The 24438-nt window shown below is 45.5% G+C and overlaps 11 protein-coding genes across 11 annotated transcripts; 4 read left to right on the plus strand and 7 right to left on the minus strand.

The window, feature by feature from the left end:
- Window positions 1-17: 17 nt before the first annotated feature.
- Window positions 18-3757, minus strand: RRP12 (mRNA-binding protein RRP12). The gene has a single exon (XM_020213104.1). It carries the CDS (start codon window positions 3706-3708, stop codon window positions 109-111), a length of 3600 nt encoding a protein of 1199 aa, XP_020072770.1. The 5' UTR covers window positions 3709-3757; the 3' UTR covers window positions 18-108.
- A 245-nt stretch (window positions 3758-4002) lies between these two features.
- Window positions 4003-6563, plus strand: MRPS16 (mitochondrial 37S ribosomal protein bS16m MRPS16). The gene is made up of 2 exons (XM_020217020.1): window positions 4003-4277; window positions 5438-6563. Exons 1-2 carry the CDS (start codon window positions 4049-4051, stop codon window positions 6502-6504), a joined length of 1296 nt encoding a protein of 431 aa, XP_020072771.1. The 5' UTR covers window positions 4003-4048; the 3' UTR covers window positions 6505-6563.
- Window positions 6564-7061: 498 nt separating this feature from the next.
- IES1 (Ies1p) lies at window positions 7062-8063 on the minus strand (the record flags this gene model as incomplete). The annotated part of the gene is made up of 2 exons (XM_020212394.1): window positions 7062-7502; window positions 7539-8063. Coding segments are annotated over 2 exons (966 nt in total), but the record flags the coding sequence as incomplete, so codon positions are not given.
- Window positions 8064-8502: 439 nt separating this feature from the next.
- TAF3 (Taf3p) lies at window positions 8503-9477 on the minus strand. Its single transcript, XM_020217021.1, has 2 exons — window positions 9300-9477; window positions 8503-9236 (listed from the first exon to the last, which is right to left on the minus strand). The coding sequence occupies exons 1-2, from the start codon at window positions 9348-9350 to the stop codon at window positions 8526-8528; spliced, it is 762 nt and encodes a 253-aa protein (XP_020072773.1). The 5' UTR covers window positions 9351-9477; the 3' UTR covers window positions 8503-8525.
- A 74-nt stretch (window positions 9478-9551) lies between these two features.
- On the plus strand, window positions 9552-10493 carry RET3 (coatomer subunit zeta). Its single transcript, XM_020217022.1, has one exon. The coding sequence runs from the start codon at window positions 9601-9603 to the stop codon at window positions 10183-10185; it is 585 nt and encodes a 194-aa protein (XP_020072774.1). The 5' UTR covers window positions 9552-9600; the 3' UTR covers window positions 10186-10493.
- Window positions 10246-13255, minus strand: RQC2 (Rqc2p; the record flags this gene model as incomplete). Its single annotated transcript, XM_020216095.1, has 2 exons — window positions 10246-13182; window positions 13250-13255. The coding sequence occupies 2 exons, from the start codon at window positions 13253-13255 to the stop codon at window positions 10246-10248; spliced, it is 2943 nt and encodes a 980-aa protein (XP_020072775.1).
- Window positions 13256-13869: 614 nt separating this feature from the next.
- On the plus strand, window positions 13870-16263 carry YME2 (Yme2p; the record flags this gene model as incomplete). Its single annotated transcript, XM_020212401.1, has 1 exon — window positions 13870-16263. One exon carries the CDS (start codon window positions 13870-13872, stop codon window positions 16261-16263), a length of 2394 nt encoding a protein of 797 aa, XP_020072776.1.
- On the minus strand, window positions 16263-17696 carry HST2 (histone deacetylase HST2). The gene is given in 3 exon segments (XM_020213914.1): window positions 16263-16406; window positions 16420-16423; window positions 16438-17696. The coding sequence occupies 3 exon segments, from the start codon at window positions 17381-17383 to the stop codon at window positions 16316-16318; spliced, it is 1041 nt and encodes a 346-aa protein (XP_020072777.1). The 5' UTR covers window positions 17384-17696; the 3' UTR covers window positions 16263-16315.
- Window positions 17653-18709, minus strand: CYBJADRAFT_145121 (peroxisomal 2,4-dienoyl-CoA reductase; the record flags this gene model as incomplete). The annotated part of the gene is made up of 1 exon (XM_020213226.1): window positions 17653-18709. Exon 1 carries the CDS (start codon window positions 18478-18480, stop codon window positions 17653-17655), a length of 828 nt encoding a protein of 275 aa, XP_020072778.1. The 5' UTR covers window positions 18481-18709.
- Window positions 18710-19461: 752 nt separating this feature from the next.
- On the plus strand, window positions 19462-22025 carry CYBJADRAFT_165161 (SPX-domain-containing protein). Its single transcript, XM_020213915.1, has one exon. It carries the CDS (start codon window positions 19563-19565, stop codon window positions 21924-21926), a length of 2364 nt encoding a protein of 787 aa, XP_020072779.1. The 5' UTR covers window positions 19462-19562; the 3' UTR covers window positions 21927-22025.
- Window positions 22026-22079: 54 nt separating this feature from the next.
- On the minus strand, window positions 22080-24254 carry SWI6 (transcriptional regulator SWI6; the record flags this gene model as incomplete). Its single annotated transcript, XM_020212395.1, has 1 exon — window positions 22080-24254. The coding sequence occupies one exon, from the start codon at window positions 24252-24254 to the stop codon at window positions 22080-22082; it is 2175 nt and encodes a 724-aa protein (XP_020072780.1).
- Window positions 24255-24438: the final 184 nt, after the last annotated feature.

The following is a 24438-nucleotide window of genomic DNA, read 5'->3' on the forward strand; positions in this document are numbered from 1 at the left end:
CCGTGTTTCGGAATGTTCCGAAAAGCGGTACAAATGCCCAATATGTGATTATCTTCCCATGGTACAATTATACGATATAGATCTATACATTTCTCCATTCCAGCGTGCTCAGAACTTCTTACGTGACTGGAACTTCTTCTTTGGTTTGCTGACTCTGCTGCCCTTGCCAATCTTTCCTCTGTTGATTGGTTTCTGGAGCTCATCGGCATCATCGTCACCGTCGTCGTTATCATCTTCTCTGGCCTTAGCACCTCTCTTGAACTTGAACTTGTTCTTCTGGCCCTTGACTGGACCAGACTTGACGGCCTCCACGTATGCGTTGATGCCGTCTGTGATTGTCTTCAATGGATCCTCATCCTGCTGAGCGTCCTCGGAGAAGTGCAACTTACCATTCTTCTCAAAGGCCTTAGCATGGCTGACGGTTCTCGACTTGTTGCTTGGCTTGGTGGACGAGATGTGAGCCAAGGACTGACGGTTCAGAAGATCCAGTGGAGAATCCTTGGACTCCAGGATATACTGCGACGACTTTTTCTTTCTTCTTGGATCCTCGTTCTCTTGTTCGGCTCCCTCGTCATCCATATCATCGTCTTCATCGGAATTGGAGTCGTACAATACGTCATCGTAGGCATTGCCGTGTTTCTTCGATCTCTGTTGCGATTCTCCTTCTTCCTCGGCCTGTCTTCTCTTAGCTCTAGCTTTGGTCTTTCTGATGTTGGCAAGGAGCTTCTTGTCCTCTTCTGGGAAGTTCTGCTCAATCACTTCGAAGCCAAATCTTCTGATCAATCTCTCGACAATATGTTTCACTCTTTGTTTGAAGTGACCAGTGTGTTCATGAGACCAACGCATCAAATGCTGCAACAGGTCACGAAGTTGTGGTTTGACGATCTCCTCTGGTAAACTGATACTGGCAATTTTGACGAATCCAATAGTGGATCTGACGATTTCCTTAGAGTTGGAGGTCAAGAACAGATTCACAGTGGAGGCCAATTCAACAAGCAGATCCGTATCGACAGTTTCACGGAACTCATAGACGATACAGCTGATGGCAGTGATGGTGGCACTCACCATGTGTTGATCACCACCAGCCAAACCGGCACTCAGCATTGTGAAGTACTCTGCGAGAGAAGCCTGAGAATCTGGGGTATTGGCATCAAATCCTGGGATCTTGGAGTTGTGAATGATACCACCTTTGGCCATGACCTTACCCATCTCAATCAGTACGTTGAAAGCGTGCTGTCTTGACTTTTCGTTCGCATCCTTAGTGGCCAGGATGATTTCTGACATGATGGAAGGGATGAAGAACAAGTCATTCTCCGGAATGATTTGCAAAATTGATGAAATGGCTTGTAGTCTTGCAGCACGTGCATTCAAGTTGTTAGAATCTGTTGAGCTAATGATGACATTCTCGATATCACCTGCGAAATGCTTCAGAGCCATAACACCAGACTCAGATTCCGTCAATTTGGAGATGATTCTATAGGCTCTCTTCTGTAGCAATGGTTCAGATGAGTTAACAGTCTGTGTGAAGATGGAGAACAGAGCATTGTAAGAGCTCTCTGGGACGTATTTGGCCATGGCAACGACCAAGTCCATCATGGTGACACTGAGTTTAGCAACCCCCTTCTGCTGCGACGTTGCTGGAGTAGAGGATTCCTCGTCGAGTGCATTCTTCAACAGTACCGAGACCTTGTTGAAAGTGGATTCCAGGTCCTGCGGCGTTGAGATTCCCAAGTAAGCATCGATGGTTTCCGAGACGAATCCTCTGGAATCTGGGGAAGTTTGAGAAAACACGTTAAACAACACAGCAAGTATATTGGAAGCCTTTGAAGACAAATACTCAACGTTACTCTGTGCAGTTTCGATCTTGAACTGTTGCAATAGGAATCTATCATCTGACAATGCACCACTTGCGAAGGTGACGTTGCTCTCAACGAGTAATCTCAAAGAGTGGCAGATGTTAACTCTCAACTCAGGGTTAGAGTAAAGCAAAGAGGCCAATTGTTGGGCCAGCTCATCCGTGAATGCCTGTTGCAAATCGGATGGTAGATCAGCAAAGTGAGGAAGTAAAGACCACACCTGATCAACGATAGTTTGGAAGATCTTAGTGGTGACAGAATTGGAATCCATGGAGCTGATTCTCTTTTCAAACTCTTGGATCAATGGCATGAATTCTTCAACAAAGTATCCGAGTCTTGCAAAACGTACATTGTCTCTCAGGAGTGGTAAGAGCCAAGCTCTACCTGCTTTCTTTGAGTCCAAGAGGTTCAATGGAAGAGAACCAAGGACAGTCTCTGGGCCAACTTCTCTGATTGCAGCAGCAATGACTTCTTCAGCTTGTTCTTTGAATTCAAATTCCTCGTTTGTTCTCCATTCTCCAATGATAGCCAATGGCTCGAGGAAGTCTGGGTTTGATCTTGATCTGAACTTAGTGAAAGCCATTGCAAACACCTCCATGATCTCCTTCGTAGCTTGACCATACTTCACGTTGAGTAATTCTGTAAGCAATTCAGCAATCTGGGTGATAACATCGTCCATCTCTTCGTAGATCTCAGTAGTAACGTCGTCATTGTTTGGCAATAGAAGGAAGTTATCTGGGATGGCCTCCGAGAGGATGGAAATGAAGCATTGAGACACTGATATATAAATCTCTGGCAACTCAGCACTGAAGAATGGAAGCAGAATCTTGAATACTTCTGGAATCTTCTTAACTGATTTCAACGGCTCAACTTTTGTATAAGAGGTGATACCCTTTGCCACGACAGCAATCCATGGCACTGCTAAATGGTTGTCATTCAGAGATGGCTTCAAGTCAAAGATAACCTGTAACACTTTGAGGAACTTATCACTATCAATTTCATCGGTCATCGAGTTGAAAAGGCCTTCGAATCCCTTGAATGCGCTGGAAACAAGGTACTGATCATTTGTCTTTGAAACCTCGAGAAGGATGTCGCACAGGTGTTCGATCTTTGACGTTGGCCAGGAGTTTGCTGATGTAATACTTGAAACTAACTGCAAAGAGTGGATAAGCTGTGCAGAGTGTTCCTTATTGGTCTTTTGGTTTGGCTTAGTGTTGATCAGCTCAACGAGTGATTTTATAGCGAAATCGGCAGCCATCGCACTGGCAGGATGCTCCATGGAAGGCCCCGGTGGTGGGTTGGCCAATATGCTGTGAACAGCATCCTGAGCTCTCTTACGAACTTTAGGGCGTGGATCCAAGGAGTACTCCAGCAATCCACCAAAACCTCTCTTTGGGTTGATGTTCAAAGCAGAGTTGTTCCAGGAGTTGATGTCCTGAGCAAGCAGCAACGTCTCCAACGACCCTACAGCAGATTTGATCAGCGGAGCCTCAGCATCAGAGCTCGTGATAGCTGGCGCCAGCTTCACCAAGATCTCCGCAAACTTCGTCTTCAACAGAGCCTTCGGAATCACAGGCAGTGTAAGGTCCAACAGATACGCAGCTGTGGCAACCAGGTTGGCATCTGTAATGGTATCGTTATCAGCATCAATCGACTGGTCCAACAGCGACAGAAAGGAGACGAAATACGCCACAGGTGAGGCACTCCCTGACTGAGATGAGATGTTCTCCTCCACAGCAGACAGCACAAGTGCAATGTGCTTCTGGTTCTCGAGCTTGGAATTAATCTGCTGACGGATCTTTTGCAGCTTGGACTCGAACTCCAGGAGCTGAATACCGTTATCGTCCGACATCTCTTCAAAACTGGGCACAATAACACACACAGATCACGTTCTTCCAGCAATAACGGCAAACAAACCGTCCAAGAGAGAAAGAAGCGATGGGTATTAAATAGAAATAAATTTTTCACGGCGATGAGGTAGCAGAGTCGGAATTGACCCTTTTGGGAAGTCGGCGATGGCGCCCCTCGGAATTCCCCGGGAGGAGGCCCGGCGGTGAAAAATTTCCCCCAATCACCGACGTTGCAACCTATAAACACAACATCAACATTGGTCTATTTCGGTAGAATTTGTTGGAATCGAGGTGCTTTCTGGCTGATATCCGTGGGCTTTGTTGGTAGATATTGACATAGACATGACTAAAGGGCTTGTGAGAATCAGACTGGCACGTTTTGGGCGTGTAGACCAGCCAGTGTATAACATTGTTGTTACGAAGAAGAGACTGGCCAGAGACCAGAAGCCGATTGAGGTGCTGGGGACTTATAACCCGATTGCGCCACCGCTGAAGCCATGGGAGAAGAAGCAGAAGCCTGCGAAGCACATTGAGCTGGATTTCGATAGAACCAAGTACTGGCTCTCGGTGGGTGCGCAGCCGACGGAGAGCGTGACGAAGCTGTTGAAGAAGGCGGACCTTTGGTTCTGAGAAGGGCCATTAGCTGTACGCTTGTTCCAGGTGGCTTCTTGGAGGAGAGGAGGGAGCTTTGTCTCCGTGCAAACCAGCAGTTGGTGTGTGAACACGAAGAAAGAGTGTGTTTTCTTGTTCATTGAATTGGCGTAGAACTTGGCTGGTGGCCTCATCGGAGGGTTCTCTGTATTCAATATGTAAATAGGTTTAATGACATTTGGTATACGATAATGAGACAGTAGTGTGGGCTGCTTGCTTTCGTGACTCTTTGGCCACTGGTTGGTGCTATGGTTTGCTACATTGGTGATAGAAGCCGTGTACGTGCGCTAGTTAACAGCTTGCAGGCATCAAGACCAGCTTATAGGCATCAGAACCAGCAACTTAGAGGTATCAAGGCCAGCAGCTCAAAGACATCAAAACCAGCACCTTCAAGGCACTCGGGTGTGCTGTTATTTCACGCATCCAACCCTTCTCTTCGTTAGTGTCGCAGTCAGATAGGATACATCCGCAAGGCTTTATTGTATCCAATGTTCACTAAAGTGCGGGTTGTGGGCTCAAGAGGCAGCACTTATAGCTTAGAACACCTAGTTGAAGCATGAGAGCCTCACAATGAGTTGAATAACATAGCTTCCGACTCCCTGTATCGGTTGAACAGTGAGCATTGGCTACTGATGATGTGCAAATAATCCTGAATATAATTACAACATTCTATCAACCTTAGGACTTCACAGCGATGTGTAACACTATGCAAGAAGAAGTAAGCCGATATGTATAGAACATACGCAGAGATTGGGTGTAGTCACAGTGACACAGAGTAACAGCCCACAGTTTGTTTATCCACAGTGGTGTACATGGTCCTGTAAGAGCTCAAATGGTACTGATATGTTCACTTTCTTATATCCGCACTTGTTGAGCTCTTATAACGATTATACTGCGTCGGTAGTAATGTTCTCACCAGCTATACTCACTGGGTGCATCATGAGTATTTAAATCGATGAACTCTTCGCAGCCCTGAACCCTACTATACGTTCTCTCTCTAGATATTGACCATCAACAGCTTTAGGATGTTATCTTTCGTATACATTTGCTTGCTCCTCTTCCAATCAACAAGGTGCTCAGTGATATCTTCAACATTCGATGACAAAACGACGGTTAACACCTCAATCGTCAATGTTCTCAAGAAACCGAGCAGAGAATTGCCTGATCAGAGCATGTTGAACCTGTCGTTACTTGATCAATTCAAGGAGCAAGTACATTGGTCGCAATTGGCTTATTGCACTATATCTCCATACTTCAAAACAGGTCCTCTAGACCAAGCATGCATCGTCTATGACTTCCAAAAGAAGAATACAGCCATTGAAAAGCATTTCATGCCAATATTTAATGGAATCCATAGTGGTACGGGTATACTTGGAGTTGATCATGACGATAAGGTTGTGCATTTGAGCTTCAGAGGTACAATTACACCTGGTGATTGGAAATCTGACCTCAACATTGGCCAATGTTCGTACTCCCCAGTCATCTCAACAATATCGGACTCATTCAAGAGAAAGCACAAGATAAAGAGCATTGGAAATAAGATGAGGCCATGCGATGGTTGTCTGGTACACTGTGGAATTTATAGGTCCTTTGAGAAGTTCATACCAAAAGTGTTCGCCATGGTTCAACCGTACTTGAATGATGGTTACTCCTTAGAGATAACTGGACATTCATTAGGAGGTGCATATGCCCAATTAGCTGGAATGGAGTATCGAGTCATGGGTTATCAACCAAAGGTGGTCACTTTTGGACAGCTGAGAATCACAAACCCGAAATTGAGCCAATGGAGCGATGAACTCTTTGAAAGTGAAAGATTCGCAAAGCTGATAGAGAAGGGCTCGCTGATACTGAAGGGTTCATATATAAGAGTGGTTCATCAGTCGGACTTCATCACGAGGTTCCCTCCAAGAATCCACCCACTAAAGGACTTCTCACATTCAGGTGTGACATTCGAGGTGTTGGGGTATGACTTACCACAGAACATGTCTAACGTCTTGTTCTTGGGTAAAGGTGACCCTGAAAGGGATTGGAGCTGTAATTCAGACTTCACATCGATCAAAACGTATACTTTAGCCATAGCACACACTGCTTACTTCATTCCAATCCCATTGCCGGCATTTGACGATCCTATGGAGGAAATACAGTGAGTCATTCTTGATAGAGACAAATGTCTCATGTTTATTTGTGCTGTCATTGTTTAAAGGTCAACGCTAAAGTGCTTCAACTTGAGAGAACCCTCATTGTAGGCGTAGTTAACTTCGATGGTCTGCTTGTCTTCTTTGCTTAGTTCTGCAAAATCGCTCTTCAGCAAGTTGAACAGCTTGTTGAACTTTGTAGCATACTCACCGAAATCACCCTTGTAATTTTTTAGCCTTAGCCTCATAGATGAATCGTCATCCCCTGTTTCCTCCTTCAAGATCACAGAGTTTTCAAATTGAAGCATGCCTTGTTTGATTCTCTTACGATGTTCATTCTTGCTCAACGCTTTCAAAGCTGTGCGTACTTTATCAACATCGATATCCTGTCTCAATACAGAAGGTTGTGGGGTCTGCTGAGATGCCGTCAAACCTCCATTTGAATGAGCATTGGATGTGGAGTTTGTTTGATTTGTAGAGCTGTCGTTTGAATTTGAGAAAGCCGTTGAGCTATTGGCGCCATCTTTCTTCTTATCTTCTGAAACTTTCTCTTTTTTATCACTTGATTCCTCTGATAAATACTTGATTCTCTGTTCGTATAACTTCTCACCGAATTCTTTCTCCAATGGTGTGTCAACGTCAAATTCCATCACAGCCGGTTTCAGTAAAGGCTTTTCAGATCCGAATGGGTTTTTTGAAATCTCCTCTGGAGTTCTATGTGATTCCAAATAGTTCCACAACAGCCATAGGAACAAGTCTGCTCTGCTTCGTGGATTGTAGGACGCATTCATAAAGATATCGTAGAAATTGTAATTGACATCTTCGAAGAACTCGCTCTGGACCAAATCTTCGTAGTTGCAAAGCACAAAGATCATGTTGACACACGTTGTCAGGGGCAAAGCCTTCCGTTTCATCAATGCATCTAACGTGGAAGGTTCATGAGAATCATCACAGCAAGCCTTCAATATGGATTTCAAACGTGGAGTGTCCTGTAACTGCTTGTCATTGGACTTATCATTCCCCGTGGTGGAACTGTCATAGTTCACCTGTAAGGAAGGGATTGGATGATAAGTTCTCAGCTGTGACTTCATATCAGGAACAAAGTTGATCGTAGTGTTCATTCTTCCAACGTTCACCAGCAGACAAATCATACACGTTGGAATACTCATCTTCATATCGTTCAGCAGCCTGTCTTTCAACACCTTCGAGCATTTCGAGCTATGTGCAATACTCTTAATGTACAGTTCTGCAAAGCTCAACCTGCCCCTGGGATCCAATTCCCTATCATCCATAGAAACATTTTCATCTGAATCAGGGAATGGATCTGTGAAGGCCTTTATATCGTTGTCGAACAGCGATTTCAGCAACGAGTACTGAATGTCCTTACGCCAAAACGGTTGGCCGTCGAACTTCTTCAAGTGACGTGATCGAACTGAGTTGAGGACGCTGTTATGGACCTTCTTCTGCTTCTTCGAAGGGGTGCCTCCCTTACCAGGCGTCAACTTGTGCTTTGTGCCTCTCTTCTGCTCGGCAACAGGCGTCTCTGCTGTGGATGGCTTCGTCGAGTTCATCGTGATCACCGAGAACTGTGGCAACGTGCCATTCGATTCCTGAGGATCACTGCCGTTGGTCTTCATCGTCGCCATCTTTGGTAATCCATCCGTCGTCGTTGACGATGATGGCTGGTGTTGTGTGATGTCCTCGCTGGCGGTATCAGAATCTGTCACAGCGGTACGGTCTTCTGACTGAACCGCGTCGTGAACTGGGTCGTATGGCATCTTTGGTTTGCTCTGTTTGTTTACCGCCGTGTTTGAAGAGGGTAGAATGCCAGCGTGAAAAGGGCGGATTTCCTCTCGTCAGTTTTGTACACCAACCGCGACCACAAAACTCCGCGTATTTTCTTGGTGATGCGTGTGTGTACCGGAAGGGGTTTTTCCTCTTTCTGGCGGAGAGGAGCAGTTACCGTGGTAACCATGGTAACTACATCAATTACTATAACTACACGGTGTTGTGGATCGTGAAGTGGGTTCGTTTCAATTCAACGGTTGGGAGCTCCAGTAACTGTCAGACGGAGGTATGAACCCTGAGTTGATGAGTTGATCTCCAGTGGTATTCAGGTCTTCTGTTTGGTACTCCTCCAACTCCTCTGGTTTTTGATTGTACGGTAGTTTATCGACAAGCTCGTCCGGTGTGGGACCACTCACGTAGTAGTCGCTCTTTGGCAGATGGTTCCTGATTAGCGTTGTGCTTCTGAAGGATTCCTGTTTCTTCCCTCTTTTCATCAAGAACGTCAGCCAGTCCTCCTCCACCTGAGGTTCAAACTCTTGTGATTTTAGAGGGTTTAACGACACTTGTGATTGTGAGGATTGAAGTATCTGTGCGTTGTATTCCGGTATTGCTGAATGTGCCATCTTTGGCTTCCCGCTCGCCATCATCTCCAGGTTCACCTTACTCACGTTACGTGCATTCTCAGGTACGTGTCCCACGCACCAGAGCAAGAAATCCTGTGCTGCTCTGTTGCTGGTGTCGTACTGTTCGTAAACGTCCAATATGTCAACAGGCTTAAGCATCCCAACGTTGATGAGCGCTTGTGTGATATCCTGGATCTCGATCGAAGGTTTCTGGGCCTGTTCTGCCAGTGACTGTACTTCACTGGTTAGAAGAAGGAGGTATCTAACGTACAAATCTGTTAAAATGTCAATGACATGGCTAGGACACCTGTCGAATCCGATGCCTCGAAGAATCTAAGCTTCAGTATTAGCATGTGTTTGTTCTCTGAACAGAAAAAAAAAGGAAACTCAACGTACTTGCATCACGGTTATCCGAACAAGGGAATAGTTGAACTGAGACTGAGACATCTTGTGGACTGTGTCTCCCAATACCTCTCACTACTCGAGCAGGCAAGTTGCAATGGCTTAGAGACGTTTTGGTTTGGCGACAGGGAAGAAACATTACCCGGCCTATACTCATAAAGAGTCACGTGACCCGACTTCCCGTCCCGTAGGAATTTTGGACAGCGGAGCTTTCTCCTTCACAACACAACAAAGCAAATCAGCACAGGCCAACAAGGCGTAAACAGCGGCTCAGAGCAACTTACGAAGGTGAACTATGTCTGCCAATCTTGGACTGTACTCAGTAAAGGCGCTTCTCATACTCGATAATGAAGGTGAAAGGCTGTACACGAATTACTACACGCCACCAAAGGAGCAGAAGGGAGATGAAGAGAACGATGGGCCATTGTCGACGCTGAAGAAACAGCAGGCCTTTGAGAAGGCGCTGTTTGCGAAGACGTTCAAGCAGCATGGGGATATCATTCTCTTTGAGAGCCACATTGTGGTGTATAAGGAGGTTGCGGATATTGTGATATACGTTGTTGGAGGGTTGAGTGAGAACGAGGTTGCGCTGTCTTCTGTAGTTGATGGGTTCAAAGAGGCATTGGATAAGATCCTCAACTACCAAGTGGATAAGAAGGCCGTACAGGAGAACTACGACAAGGTCTGTATCGCGGTTGATGAGACTGTGGATGATGGGATCATCTTGGAGACCGAGCCTTCGATCATCGCAGCCAGGGTGTCAAACACTCCAAAGAATGAACCTTCTCTGAAGAACATTGATCTCAGTGAAAAGGGATTCATGAACGCGTTCCAATTCGCAAAGGGCAAACTCGCTGAAAGACTACAACAGGGATTGTAATCTGTAATGTATGGAATGACGTATATAACTGTATAAAGAACAGCAGAAGAGAGCTCACAATCATTTCTTACCTTTCTTTTTAGCTCCGCCTCTACCTGACCCTCCTTTTGGTGCTGATGATTTGCCTGGAAGCATGATCTTTAGCTTGCCAACGTATATCGAAGGTAATAAGTCGGTATCTTTCAAGCCTTTCAAGGTTTCATGTTCTCGAGGCCAATCGTAATTACGATCACGCTCGCTGTCATCGACTGGCCTTGTCAAGAGATAATGCAATGTCTCTTGAAGAGCTTTACCTTTCTTTGTAGAACCGGGCTGCACTTTCACACGATAACGGTACTTCGTTAGGGCATTCCAAGGTGCGAACACTGGGATGGCTTCCAAGATCTCATCCTCAGAGGTGATTGTAGGAGTCAATTCGTTCAAAATGGACTCATAATCAACAGATTCTTTCATGTTCATGTACTTATGAGCAACGAGCTCGTCTTGACGTTTTTTCTTCTCAATCTTCTTCAAATGGGCAATTTTCTGTTCTTGCTGTTTCTTCAGCTCATCTTCTCGTCTGGCTTGCTGCTTCAAAGTACCCAAGGCTTCCATTCTCAGACGACGTTCGTCTTCATCCTGGTCTCCATACTTCTCTTGTATTTTTTTCAGCTTGCTCTTCTTACCACGTACAGGCTTCTTTTGTCTGGACTGAGAGGTGGTACTCATTGCATCGTAAGCGGTGCTTGAATGTTCATAATCTTGCTCAACAGCTTCAACCTGGGATTCTTCTTCTTCTTCTTCTTCTTCTTCACCTTCGTCAGCATCACCTTGTCTTTGAGCTTCATCAGCTTCGCCAGTCTCTTGTAGCTCATTTGTAGTCACTCCAGATCCATTTTCTTCACCTTCTTCTTCCGATCCCTGGTCCTTCAAATCATCAACTGTACTCATTTCCAAGTTATCAAACTCTTCAATCTGTCTTTCTAATTCCTTCTGATTGTCTTCAGTCTTGATCTTCCATAAGAATGCGAATCCCATAACCATCTGTGCTGGTGGTAAGAACTGCTTCTCCTTCAAATATCTAAAGGACCCAGGTGGTAACATCTTCCCATCGATATCGTTTTTAGATACATCAGCAGCATAACACCACCATGGACTGGTTACCATTTTGTTTTCCCAAGCCTTCGAAGTCGACAGTGACATGATACCTGCTTGTGTCAGAGTACTTGGTGACACTTCACCCTTGTTTGGGTTCTTTATAAACACATGGGAAGCACCGTCGACATCTGCAAAGACATAAATGTCATCTTTCTCAACATACCTATGGTAGATCATATCGGTTTGGGAATCGTCTTTTCCTGACAAGATCAGATAGTTCTCGTTAGATATAAACCAATTGAACTTCTCAAAGAAATAAGGGTTACGCAGCTTCCTTAAGATTTCAGTCTCCTGTTTCAAGTTCTTCTTCAGATCCTTCTCAATCTTCGACTCGATGTTCTTTAAAGCTCTCGATGCACTCTGCTCGACTTTCTTCTGTTTCTCAACTGTCGTTTTCTTCACTGTAAAGTAGTTTGAAGCATTAGCGTAAGCACTCAGACCAAGATCAATAGTGACGTTGATGGTGTTCTTTGGCTTTGAGTCGGGTTTCTTGCTTGTTCTACGATGAGAGCCTGAATCTGAGTCTGAGGAAGAGTCTGAATCTGATTCTGATTCCGAACTCTCCCCGTCTTCGTACTCAACATCAGTCGACAGGTTCAAGCCTATCTTGTTCTCTTTCAAATTCAAGGGCAAGTTGATCAACTTGGCCACTGGACTGTTCTTTCCCTGTTCGATTTTGATAAGCTTCTCCATCATCTTCCAGTCCATCTTTTGATCAACCAAGGCTTGAATTGCAGCTTTGGCTTGTTCGACTAAGTCGGCATTGAACAGGATGGTTTCACCTTTCAGCTTATTGACCTCTTGAACGTCAATGAGTCTCTGAACCTGTTGATGCTTTTCATTTTTAGCAGCCTCGAGTTTCTTCTTGGCCTGGTTCTCCTGGTTCTGTATACGCAGTGCATATTTGGACGACTCAATAGTTGAAAAGAACTTATCCAAAGTATTGTTATAGCCAACAACCTCGATAAGCTGTTCGTCATCCGACTTCAACAGAGGCTTGAATGGGTGAAACTGGTCATACAGCGTTTTCAGGTCCTCGTCATCCTTTGTAGCATCATACAATGGATTGGTCTTGGTAACGATATAACCCTTCACCGGCTTGCTAGAGACAATGCTATCAATATCCAACTCTGTTTCGTGTAAAGCCTGTGCCAAAAGATCGGTCTTATCGAGGTATTCAAGACAGGAAGCCGATGGATTCACTCCGTGCTCAACTAATCTCTTAGCAATCAGATCAGCAGAGAGATGAGGAACTTTCTGGTAGAGAATCTTTTGCACAGATAGCACCTTCTTCTTATCATTGGTCTGGCTCTTTGAAGTTATCCATTCTTTGATTTCATCAGCATTGAACTCAGTCAGGGACTTCTGGGCAGATGTCTCACCAAACAATGACTCGTCAAACAGGTTATACGTCTCACCAACGGCATATCTATCGTTATTGCCCTTCTCCTCCACAAGTCTCTGCAAGGCCATGATACGTCTATTCTCATCCAGCAGCACGATGTTTCCCGCACTGAAGAATTCCAAAACGAGGTAGAACGCACCATCGCTGAAGTTCATCACGATGACTCTATCTGTGCCAACCTGTTTGATGCTTGTGAGTCTTCTTGTCTTCAAATGCTTCCTCAACTTGGTAACAAAGCTCGAGGGCACCTGGGGCGTTGGTCTCGTGAACTGTGTGAGGTGAGCTTTGAAGCCCGAATCAAGCACCAAGTTCTTCTTGGAATCAGGGATCGCAAACTTCAGCAGGTACTGTCTATTCGAGGTGACAATGTTATAGATATTGGACAATCTGTACCCGGTAATCTCCTGTTGGAGTTCCGCAACGAGAATCTCAATGTCTAATGCTGTGACTCGTTGCTGCGATGAGTTAGTACAGGGCTCTTCAGGGGTGAAGCACAGTTAATTACTTGAAGTTATAGCTCACTTTCATGACTCAATCGTAGTAACTCCACAACACTGGCAAACAGCTCTCTTTAGCCACTTCAATGGGTAAAACAACGGTGGATGAAATGTCCAAAAGAGGCTCGAAGGAGGTAATTTTCACTTTCGGTAGGGGGCGCATAGATAAGAGGGTAGACACCCGGACATCAATACATCCGGACACCCAAACACCCGCACACCACTATATCATCCAGTGTGTGCTTGCCAGTGCTATGGAGAGCTATGTCGTCGTGCTATTGGCGTGACTCGCCCATCTAAAGACGCACAATCATTGTCAACAGCATTCCTTGAGGGCCATTTCGTTGGAAAAGCGAAGCCGAAGTATGAAGCAAGTTCTTGCTAAAGGTCTATTCACGTGATGTCCCACGTGATATTCACGTGATCCTCCACACTACTGTTGCTCCCTCGTACGCTTTTTCCTGTACAGTTCCATCATCTCCATACATCAACAACGGCAAGAACCATCGCAAAGAGCCACTGAGTGCACCTGCTGAGCTGTGAATCCGCTTCCCTATGAGACTGTTTGCCCCGTTGAAGGTCCTGAGACCACGCTCCACGGCCCTGGCTCGCTCGTCGGCGTGCTTACCAAGAAGCGGTGCGATTATGGGGAGACGCTTTGTATCCGATGAGATTGCTAAAAGGGATAAGGAAACAGGTGAAGTTATGGATGCCGAGGAGACTGGTGTTGTCGAGAAAGACGACCAGGAGACGATGCTGTACTTTGACCACATCCTTCCGTTCCGGACGAGCGTATGGGATCTGAAGCAGTGGCTTGCCACGTTGTTTGTTGCTGATAAAAGACCGGAAGCTATAAAGGCCCATGTGGCGAAGTTGGCCAATCCCAAGGATGCCAACGGTGTGGGCTCCATTCCAGGCTTGGAGATTACGGATGTTGTTCCCATGAAGAGGGACGGTGGCGCGTTTATCAAGTTTAGGGTGCCTTCTCACTGGGTTCTTGCTGAGTTCAATCAAAAGATCCAAAAGAACATCCTGGAACAGACTCAACATGGAATTGCCAATTGGCTGCAACAGCCTATTGCATTCCAAGTTAAGGGTAAACCGTGGGTGGAGGATCTCAGAAGATACCCCAACAAAACCATCAAGGTCAAATATGAAGGACCTGCCCTGAGTGAGGAAGAGCTCTACTCGCTCTTCAGAAGATACGGCACCATCATAGATATCATTCCAGACAGCTCGGTGGCAACAGTGTCATTTGAGAGCTATAGAGGTGCAATCTGTGCAAAGAACTGTATCACCGGTATCACGATTGATGGAACAACGCTCCACGTTCAGTATGATAAGAACACGAGAAAGAACGCCTTGTGGGACTTCATCGTCAATCACAACAAGATCAGTATGCCTCTGATCATTGCTCTCTTGGCAGCACTAGCTGTGATGATTTTTGACCCGATCAGAGAGTTCTTCATCGAGAACAAAATCACAAACAGGTTCTCCATTGGAGATAACCATGTCGTCAAATGGCTCAACAACATTACAAACGTTACAATGACGCGTATCCATGACATGCTGGGACAGCATGTCTCTAACGTCAGTCAAAGACAGCTGTGGAGTGAGCGTATGGACATTGTGAAGGAGCTGAAGATGTGGCTGGAGGAAAACGTCAATACGTTCATTGTGGTTCGTGGTCCAAGAGGTTCTGGTAAGCATGAATTGGTTATGCAACACGCGTTACATGACCATAAGGATGTGCTATATATTGACTGTGACAAGCTGGTCAAGTCGAGAAATGACACTGTCTTCATCAGCAATGCTGCGCATTCCATTGGCTATTTCCCTGTTTTCCCATGGCTCAACTCCATCTCCAGTATCATCGATTTGGCATTACAATCATTGACTGGTCAAAAATCTGGGTTGAGCGAATCAAAGGAATCCCAATACAGAAACATGCTCTCTACTGCCCTTGTTGCCATTAGGGACATCTCCCTAAGAGGTTATAAGCCGGTCATTGTCAATGGAACAGAGGAAATCACCGTCAAGGAGGAAGATTATCTACAGCAACATCCAGAAAAGAAGCCTGTTATTGTGATTGATCGTTTCACGACTATGAATAGGGCAGAGTCCAACAATTTCGTCTATAAGGAGCTGGCAGATTGGGCTGCCTTGCTGACGTCCATGAACATTGCACATATCATCTTCCTCACTGAAGATGTCGGTTCACAGACACTTCTGAGCGAGGCTTTACCGGACCAGGTGTTCAAGTATGTGCTGTTGCAAGACGCATCTAAAACAGCTGCTAAGGAGTATGTCATGAGCTCATTACATGAGGATGTGGATGAAGAAGACTCCAATGACAGTCCTGATGACATTGAGATGAAGAAGCGTATTGCTGAGAAGATCTCTCTATTAGAGACGCAAGTTGATCAATCTTTGGATCCTATCGGGGGTAGAATGCTTGACTTGCAAGCTTTTGTACGTCGTGTTAGATCAGGTGAGAGTCCACATGAGGCTCTGGGTCGTATGGTGCAACAGACTGCTGAACAAATCACGCAGATCTTCCTTAACAAGGACCAAGGTGTCTCAAATGCACAAGCTTGGGTCTTGATTAAGATGCTAGCAGACAAAGAGTTTGTCCAATACAAGGATTTCATCAATCATCCATTGTTTAAGTCTTCGCCTGAAACCTCTTTGGTGTCATTGGAGCAGCACGGGTTGATTTCCATGACTCGTGACCGTGGTGTCATCTGTGACATCAGACCAGCAAAGCCTTTGTTCAGAGCTGCTTTCAAGAATTTGTTGGATGATAGCAACACTTATAGTGTGCTAGAGACTGCTTATCTCTATCGTTTAATAGCATTTGAGACTGGTAAGATTCAGAAATGGGAGAAGGAGTTGGAGAGCTTAGCATGGTATACGAATAAGAGGGAGTTTAACAGCAGAATGCAATACTTGGCCAATAAGATTGAGGGCTCTAACTCGACCATTCTTGATGCTGAAGAACAAATTAAGAAGTTGAAATCGATTATAACGAAAAAATAGGCCTGTATATATGTTATATTGAAAATATACGAGATCATCGGTTATTAGTGGGTTATATGGATAAGCTGTTGATGCCTTTGTTGATTGTTTCCTCGGCTTCATCTTCAAGGTCCCTGAGGTCTTTCGACTTGGCCTCGTCTTTGGTTTCTTCAGAGTCTTTGGAGATTTTAGAGTCTTTAGAGTCTTCAGAGTCTTTAGAGTCTTTAGAGTCTTTAGAGTCTTTAGAGTCCTTGGTGTCCTTGGTGTCCTTGGTGTCCTCCCCTTCCAACTCTTCAGCCTCGGTACTATCCTCCACACGTCTGACCAGCCCTTCCAGCTCTTCATCCCATCCCAGCTCTCTACACAGAAGATCTACAAACTCGTCGATCTTCCCTAGATACACCTCATCGTCATCTCTCGGAGCATCCTCAAAGGAGCCAACCAATTCCTGATTGACCAAGAACCTCTGTATAGATTCAGGTAGTTCTTCCGGTAAAGATGCAAACGGATGAACTTTCAAGCTTGTGCCTGCCACTATAGCCACGGTTTCATTGACATATTCATTACCAAACTCATCGCAATCTTCATCCCAGCACTCAAAGAACCTCTGGGGCAGACCTTCTCCGAAGAACACGATACACGGTTTGACGTAACCACCACAATGGGGGCATTCCACCTTCTCCCCTCTAAAGATTATCTGTCTGAACTTGTCACCGTCCAGCTCTTTTGAACAATTGACACATCTATGGTCGTCAAAGCAACCGTGTGCCTCCACTATCAGGTCCCTCTCGACACCAGCAATCCTCTCCAGCGTATCGATATTCTGGGTATAAACCCGATGCAGCTGTCCCTTTTCCTGCAACAGGGCCATGAACAGGTGGAACTTTGTAGGCTTGAACTGCCCTGGATACAGCTCCCTCGCCAGCGTATAAAATGGCACTGGGTCCTTCTTGAAGTAGTCTATATCAAACACAGCTTCGGCATAGGGCAAGTTCAGCTTTGACAGATTGTTGTACAGTCCGGTACCAGGGGAACGGAAATCTGGAATGCCGGCAGATGTTGATATACCGGCACCAACGAAGAACACCACTGATGAGCCCTTGTTGAGGCGGTTTGCCAATGATTGGATAGCAGAAGACATCGGATTATCTACCTCTCTTTTTACCTTTAGCGTTTGTCCGCTGTGCTGTTTGTCTATGTAAAAGAAGATCAAATGGGGTTCGATGTGGTTTCTCCGGACTGCTTTTCTGGTTTTCTCCCCCCATAACAGGAACAATCGATTTAACTCGGTGCCTTGCCTACATCGTGCGCAAGGACGAATCTTAATGCGTATTAGTTGTGGGTTGAACATATATTAGAGATCTATTGTATACTGTATGAAGAATTAGAAGGAGAAGAGCGGACAGAGGATCACCAGCATTGGTAACCACCGTCAACCACCAAGTTTTCACCAGTTGTGTAGGAAGAAGCCGTCGATGAGGCCAAATAGAGAAGGGAGCCCACGAACTCCTTTGGCTCCGCCATTCTGTGCATTGGCACCTTGGATTCCCAGGTGTTCTTCAGCTCAGTGTTGCTGCCAATGACATGCTTTGTCAGTGGGGTCAGGATGTAGCCAGGGGATAAGCAGTTCACTCTGATCCCGTACTTTGCCCATTCACAGGCCAACGATTTCACCAAATGGATCACACCGGCTTTGGACATGTTGTAAGCAACTTGCGGCTGCGGGTCGTTGACGATAACCCCGGACATGGAGCCGATGAGGATCAACGAGCCAACTTTGCCGCTTTCAACCAACTCCTTTGCAATGTACTTTGAGATGTAATACGAGCCCAAGAGGTTCACGTTGACCAAGTCCTGCGCCTTTTGATCCGGGTATTCCAAGGCTGGGAAGTTTTGACAGTAGCCGGCGGTGTGGATCAACAGGTCAGCTGGGGACCCATGGTGATGTTTAATCTGTTTCACAACGTCCTGTACGTTCTGGGCGTTACCAACGTCGCAGCTCCAAGCTGAAACTACTGGTTCAAACCCGTGAGTCTTACCCCATTGCACCAGCTCGTCCGCTGCGGCCTTACAGGTCTCCAAGTTCAAATCAACGAGCGCAACCTGGGCGCCCTGGGCGACAAGCGCCTTCGATACCGTCAGGGATAACCCTCCAGCACCTCCTGTGAGAACAGCAATACGACCGTCCAAACGGAAGGACGGAACGATGTTTTCGAGTGAGTCTGTGTCTGCTGTCATCGTACGCGCTGTTGCAGTAGCTGTTGTTGTTGTTGTTATGGTCGTGTGTTGTGTGCTGTGGTTGTATATCACCGTGTAGTGCCAGAGGAAGAAGGAGGACACTTTGAAGAGATAACACTTAACTTATATCGAGTTGACTGTTTACGTTTACGCGGGCTCATGCGGGTAGCAGACAAAAAAAAAGGAAAGAAGAGGACAAAAAAAGAAATTCAAATCCCGGAGAGACAGGGAAGGCGAGCCTATGGAACGAAAAAGAGACAAACAGCAGGAAACTCTGTTCTGAACAAATGGCATTAAGTGGGTGGGCAGACACAATTTGGGACGTAGTGTCTAATTTTGGGTGAGGGCGTTGTTTGATTCGCGTGGACCGGATCATCTTTCAAGGGAACAGCATATTCAGCCATGATCGGTGCTTTCCTTACCGTTTCTTTTGCATGCCAATAGTGTGATGGTATTACTACTATGATGTACACATGTTGGAAGTCTACGGTCACCGAGACTGTTGTGCTCTTGGATACGAATGTAACGGCTTCTCCGTGAAATGAGTGTATTCAATGAAGGTTGTTGGCAGTCCAGCGGGCGCAGGCAGGGTCACAGCACCAATTGGTTAAGGGGAAGGCACCGGGCGAGGGAAATATTCGTGGTTGTAGTGATACAGCCAAACCTCTACGGGGAAGGGTTGTCCCACCCAATGGTCACACAGCTAACTTTTCCGTCGTACTTCGTTCCACAACTTCTACAGCATGTCACACACATGGCGCACATTCAGAGGGCACACCACTGGCATGACGTTTTGTTTCTTTTTCTTTACACTCTGGTGTGGCCCGATGACTAAGAAGTTATGTAATATCTTATGTAATATCTTATGTAATATCTTATGTAATCCTCCCACGCACACACCCGGACACCCAAAAACAGCCATCCCCCCACGTGTGCCTAGCTGTCAGTAAATTGGTTCAGACGATACGAAACAACCACTAACGATTTAACCCAATAGACGTAAAAAATCTTTTCTCTTTCTCTTTCTCTTCCTTATTCGTTACATTCGATCAAATTCAACACCAATTGAGGGCTTTGAAAACATGCTGTTTGGTGTTAAACTGGCCAATGAGATCTATCCTCCCTGGAGTGATAACTACATCAACTATGAAAAGTTGAAGAAGCTGCTCAAGGAGAACGCATTGGACTCCCACGGGTCTAAGAAGTCGTCCAAATGGTCAGATGCCGACGAGTCGCAGTTTGTTAAGGCCCTGGATGCTGAACTGGAGAAGGTGTACACCTTCCAAACCAGCCAATACGAGGATTTGAACAAGAGAATCGAAGCTCTACAAGGGAAGGCTGATGAAATCACTCAATCCCAGAAGAAGGACTCGGTGGAATGGCCAAAGTTTCATCAAAATGTGGAAAACGTGCTTGCAGAGGCTCATGAGCTGGATCACTTCGCTAGACTGAACTTTACAGGGTTTCAAAAGATCGTGAAGAAGCATGATCGTTTGCACCCTCATTATAACTCCGTGAAGGCATTGTTATCTATAAGATTGAAGGACTTACCTTTCCATTCCGAGGACTATTCTCCTCTCTTGCACAAGATCTCATTCTTGTTCCAGTTCTTGAGAGAGAACATGCAAACTGGGTCGCATATGGGCTCAAAATCCATGACACCATCACAGTCTGGCTCGTTGATGAACGCTGGTGTTTCTAATGCAACACCGGGATCTTATGTTAACGCTGATAACCTGGATTACCAGTCTTTCAAGTTCTGGGTCCATCCAGATAACCTGATGGAGGTTAAAACCACCATCTTGAGACATTTGCCGGTTTTGGTCTACTCGAATGAGGCCGAATCTAAGGATTCTGTTGATCCAATAGTCACCTCATTGTACTTTGATAACGGCTCTTTTGAACTGTACAACATGAAGCTGTTGAAATCAAACACGTCGCCTTCTCTGCGATTGAGATGGTCTGGTAATCTTGCTGATAAGCCGGATATCTTTCTGGAGAAGAGGACTGTGGATAAGTCCAATGAGGAGGAGTCCTCCCACGATATTCGTCTCAAGTTGAAAGAGAAGTACGTCAACGACTTTGTCGTTAAAGGTGACGTCGAACAGTTCAAGCAGAAGACGTTGAACAAATTCAGAGAGATGGGCTCGTCTGATCAAGTATTGAAAGGCATCGAAGACGATGTCGACCAGGTTGCTGCTTTGATCAAGGAGTACGAACTGCAACCTGCTGTTAGATCCGTCTATACGAGAACAGCCTTCCAAATTCCAGGTGATGATAGAGTCCGTATCACGATTGACAGTGATATCCTCTTCATCAGAGAAGATGCATTTGATGAAATGCGTCCAATCAGAAACCCACAGGAATGGCATAGAAAGGATATAGATCAAAACATTGATAATCCGTACTCCTTGCTGAGAAAGAATGAATTTGTCAAATTCCCTTATAGCGTTATGGAGATCAGAATTAAGAACACCAGTGGTAAGAAGTTATCAGATGGCAAGGGAATCTCAATCCCATTCTCTAGAAAGAATGGTAAGTGGATTGAAGAATTGACAACTTCTCATTTGGTTAAAGAGGTTCCGAACTTCTCCAAATTCATCCAAGGTATCGCTTCTTTGTTCATCGAAGATGATCGTTTGGATGTCTTGCCATTCTGGTTACCTGACTTGGAAGACGATATCCGTAAGAAACCAGGTGATGCCATTGCAGAGGAGGAGAGAAAGAAGAAGCACCAAACTGATCTACAATCTAGACTACGTCGTATTGAAGACTCAACAAAGTCGAAAGGTGAAGTTCAACTGGAGCGTGAATGGAACGGCATTGACGATGATGACCAAGAATCAAGCGATGGTGAACACCAAACTGCCGTCAGACACAGAGCAAAGCAACACGTTGATATCATTCCATTCCTCACTGGTGGTTCCAAGCTGGCAAATGTCGATTCGGAAGATGAAGAAGTTGAATTACCTCCTGGCGTTGTTAAGCCAAAGACCTTGTTGAAACAGGCTGGTTCGATGAAGGTTGAAACCAAAGTCTGGTTGGCTAATGAAAGAACCTTCAACAGATGGCTGAGTGTCTGTTCCCTGTTCTCTGCCCTGACGTTTTCCATTTATTCCTCTGTGAAGAAGGCTGCAAACGAAGAATTGGCTACACAGCTGGCCTACGTATACTTTGCCTTGACTCTCTTCTGTTTGGGCTGGGGCTATTTCATCTACAACAAGCGTTTGTCGCTGATCAAAGCAAGAGATGGTAAACACTTGGATGCGCCATTGGGTCCTCTTGTCGTTGCGACAGGTGTCTTGGTTGCCATAACCATCAACTTCATTGTTGGCTTCAAGAGTGCAGCTGAACGTCTGAATACTCTGGATGAACAGCCATTACATCCTTTGATTCAATGGGTGTTGAACACTGTCTATCACTACGTTGGTGCTGAAGGTTACTAACTTGTCCTTCAGGTATACGATATCTTCACTTTGCCTAAACTCTTTCATAAAACTCAGTACCTACAATCATCTTTCATAATATATCAAACGGGAGTGTGTTATAAATTTTGTCTGTAGATGGTTAGACCAATATAAATACATCCCCAGTATATCTCATACGTCATGTTTATCGTCAACTTTCTTGAGGAATCCAACGACTCTCCCCATATCAACCTCATCTGGATCGCTCTCAACGGCCTGTACCAGCCCATCCAATATGGTGTCGATCTTATCCTCAGGTACACCGGTACAAAGAGCAACAACACGACGGAATTTATTCTCAAGTGCTTTCGAATTCTCGTTTAACTCGTTAATAACCTGTTTCAGCTTGGACTCGTTCGCCTTATATGCTCTGACTCTCGCCTGCAACACCGCCACTGGCGGTAATTCGTTGACGTTTATATGCGATGGATCGATCTTGATATCATCTAATGAAGTCTTGTTGTTTCCTTGTCTTTCAACTTGTTCCATGATAGCGTTATAAACAGGTAACACCCTGAATGGTTCATCCGCATCAAAATCAACGTCATAATTGCCAATGGATCCTAGCTCCGTGGTTTGGTCAAGGAATCTTTGTTCTTCCTCTGCAGTTGCCCTATCAAGGTTGGAAATCTTTTGTTTGTACTCACTCGATTTAATCTCAGACTCTTTCAAAGTTTCTAGATTCTTACGAGATTCTGATAACTTGGTCGTAGCAATACGAAGCTTTGTGTGTAGATCATCAATAGTCTTCTGTTTCTCTGCAATCTCATTCTTGAAATCAGAGTCTAGCCTGTTCAAGACTTGTTTCATAGACTCGAGGATCTTCCCACTACTCTGTTGAGGTACTAATTTTGGATTGCTGTACGTCTTACTCTGGTTCTGTTGCAGAGATTTAACACTGGACGCGTTAAGCCCATTCACAGTGATACCAAAATCCACTGGTCTCAAGCCAGCCTTGTTCGGTATCGAAGGGTCCGCACCAATATCAAACAGTTGTTGTACAATTGCCTTGTTTCCTATTCTTGCAGCAATGTTCAAACATGTGTCACCATTCTTATCTTGTGCATTGACAATATCACTCATGAATTTACCCAAGGTTATAGAACCTTTTGGCAAAGAAGAACCGATTTTCACTATCCATTCCAGCAGCGTTTCCAAATAGTATCTACTTGCAGCACTTCTTCTCTTGATCCCCGCTGTGAGTGCAATGTGGTGCAACACAGAACGATGTTGGTGATCCAACAGTGGGATACACGGGTATAACAAGTCTAACAACTCTGAAAAGGAACTTTGGTCATAGTTATTTGTCACCAATACAGCTCTTATCAGCGGAGATTCTCCTTGGTTATTTCCCCTTATTCTTACACTACCACGACGCACCAGGTCTCTCACTATGCTAATACGAGCCAGCGCAGAAGCCCAATGCAATGCGGTATGTCCCAGTTCGTCAATTGCAACATCCAAGTTAACATCGACAAGTGTGGATTCACCACCAACTGCCTCTGCTAGGGAGTCAACCTCGGGTGAAAGAAAAACTTGGGTGATAATCTCCTTGGAATGTTCAAATTCAGGTATGAATCCTGATAATGGAGGTAAAGTGAATGGGGCATTTGGATTCTCGATATCCAGATCATGGTTATAAATAACCATGGCATTATCAGAAGCGGCAATTGACCCATTGTTATTCCCATTGTTGTTGTATAGTGCAACAGATTCGCCATTCTCTAACTTTTGCTTCTTCCCAGGCGACTCATCATCGTCAACATGGCCATTATCCTCGTCCGCGTTGGTCAATACTGAATATGACCTTCCCAGATTTGAGGGCTTTCTTGACATTGATGCATAGAAGCTGTTGCCTCTTGATATTGCCGTGGCCGACTTCTTCTTTTGGGCAATGGCCTGTTCCTTTGTTGGCGTTTCAGCACCGTCACACTTTGACACGTTGAACAAGAAGAGCGGCTTCAAGTCCTCATAAACACCATACTGCTGCGAAAGTGCCACCGCACGGTCGTAGGGAATCCAGGTCCCTTGGAATTTACCATACCCACCTTGTACCTTCTCGTGTGTTCCCGTGTGCACCTCCTTCTCCAGTATCCTGGTTCTCTTCGTCTTATCAACACCGGCAACTTTCAAGATCTGCGTAGCGTTGAAGCTCGAGTCGTTACGCCTTCTCATCACCGAGATCCCTCTCACAACGGTCTCCAGCACATCAATCCCTGAGTATGTCGCCGTGTATATCGTCCCATCTCCCTCAGCAAACGAGCTGCCGCCGTGTTCCGCAAACGAACCGTGTGGTGTCGCGTACATGGAGCTGTTCTCCTTAGCAGGTTGGCTAGCACTAGACGTGTTCACATCCAGCTCCGTCGCATCGGCGTCCACTTCTCTGCTCAAAGACATCCTGCGTGCTTGTTCGATCCCAATGCCTTAAGCGCCCTATCGGATTGTTAACCGCCGTGGGTGTCTTCTTTGCCGCTGCCTTCAACGCTCCCTT

The sequence above is a fragment of the Cyberlindnera jadinii genome (assembly GCF_001661405.1).
Source record: "Cyberlindnera jadinii NRRL Y-1542 unplaced genomic scaffold CYBJAscaffold_1, whole genome shotgun sequence".
NCBI classification, from domain to species: Eukaryota; Fungi; Ascomycota; class Saccharomycetes; order Phaffomycetales; family Wickerhamomycetaceae; genus Williopsis; species Williopsis jadinii.

What these genes read in the sequence shown, in the direction of transcription:
- RRP12 (XM_020213104.1), bottom strand. Translation starts at nt 3,708, where the DNA reads ATGTCGGACGATAACGGTATTCAGCTCCTGGAGTTCGAGTCCAAGCTG.
- MRPS16 (XM_020217020.1), top strand. Translation starts at nt 4,049, where the DNA reads ATGACTAAAGGGCTTGTGAGAATCAGACTGGCACGTTTTGGGCGTGTA. An exon ending in CAAGTACTGGCTCTCGGTGG is followed by an intron (nt 4,278 to 5,437) that starts GTGCGCAGCCGA and finishes CAAGGTGCTCAG; the next exon opens with TGATATCTTCAACATTCGAT.
- HST2 (XM_020213914.1), bottom strand. Translation starts at nt 17,383, where the DNA reads ATGTCTTCTGCTATCCAATCATTGGCAAACCGCCTCAACAAGGGCTCA.
- CYBJADRAFT_165161 (XM_020213915.1), top strand. Translation starts at nt 19,563, where the DNA reads ATGCTGTTTGGTGTTAAACTGGCCAATGAGATCTATCCTCCCTGGAGT.
- RET3 (XM_020217022.1), top strand. Translation starts at nt 9,601, where the DNA reads ATGTCTGCCAATCTTGGACTGTACTCAGTAAAGGCGCTTCTCATACTC.
- TAF3 (XM_020217021.1), bottom strand. Translation starts at nt 9,350, where the DNA reads ATGTCTCAGTCTCAGTTCAACTATTCCCTTGTTCGGATAACCGTGATG. An exon ending in TTCGGATAACCGTGATGCAA is followed by an intron (nt 9,237 to 9,299) that starts GTACGTTGAGTT and finishes ACTGAAGCTTAG; the next exon opens with ATTCTTCGAGGCATCGGATT.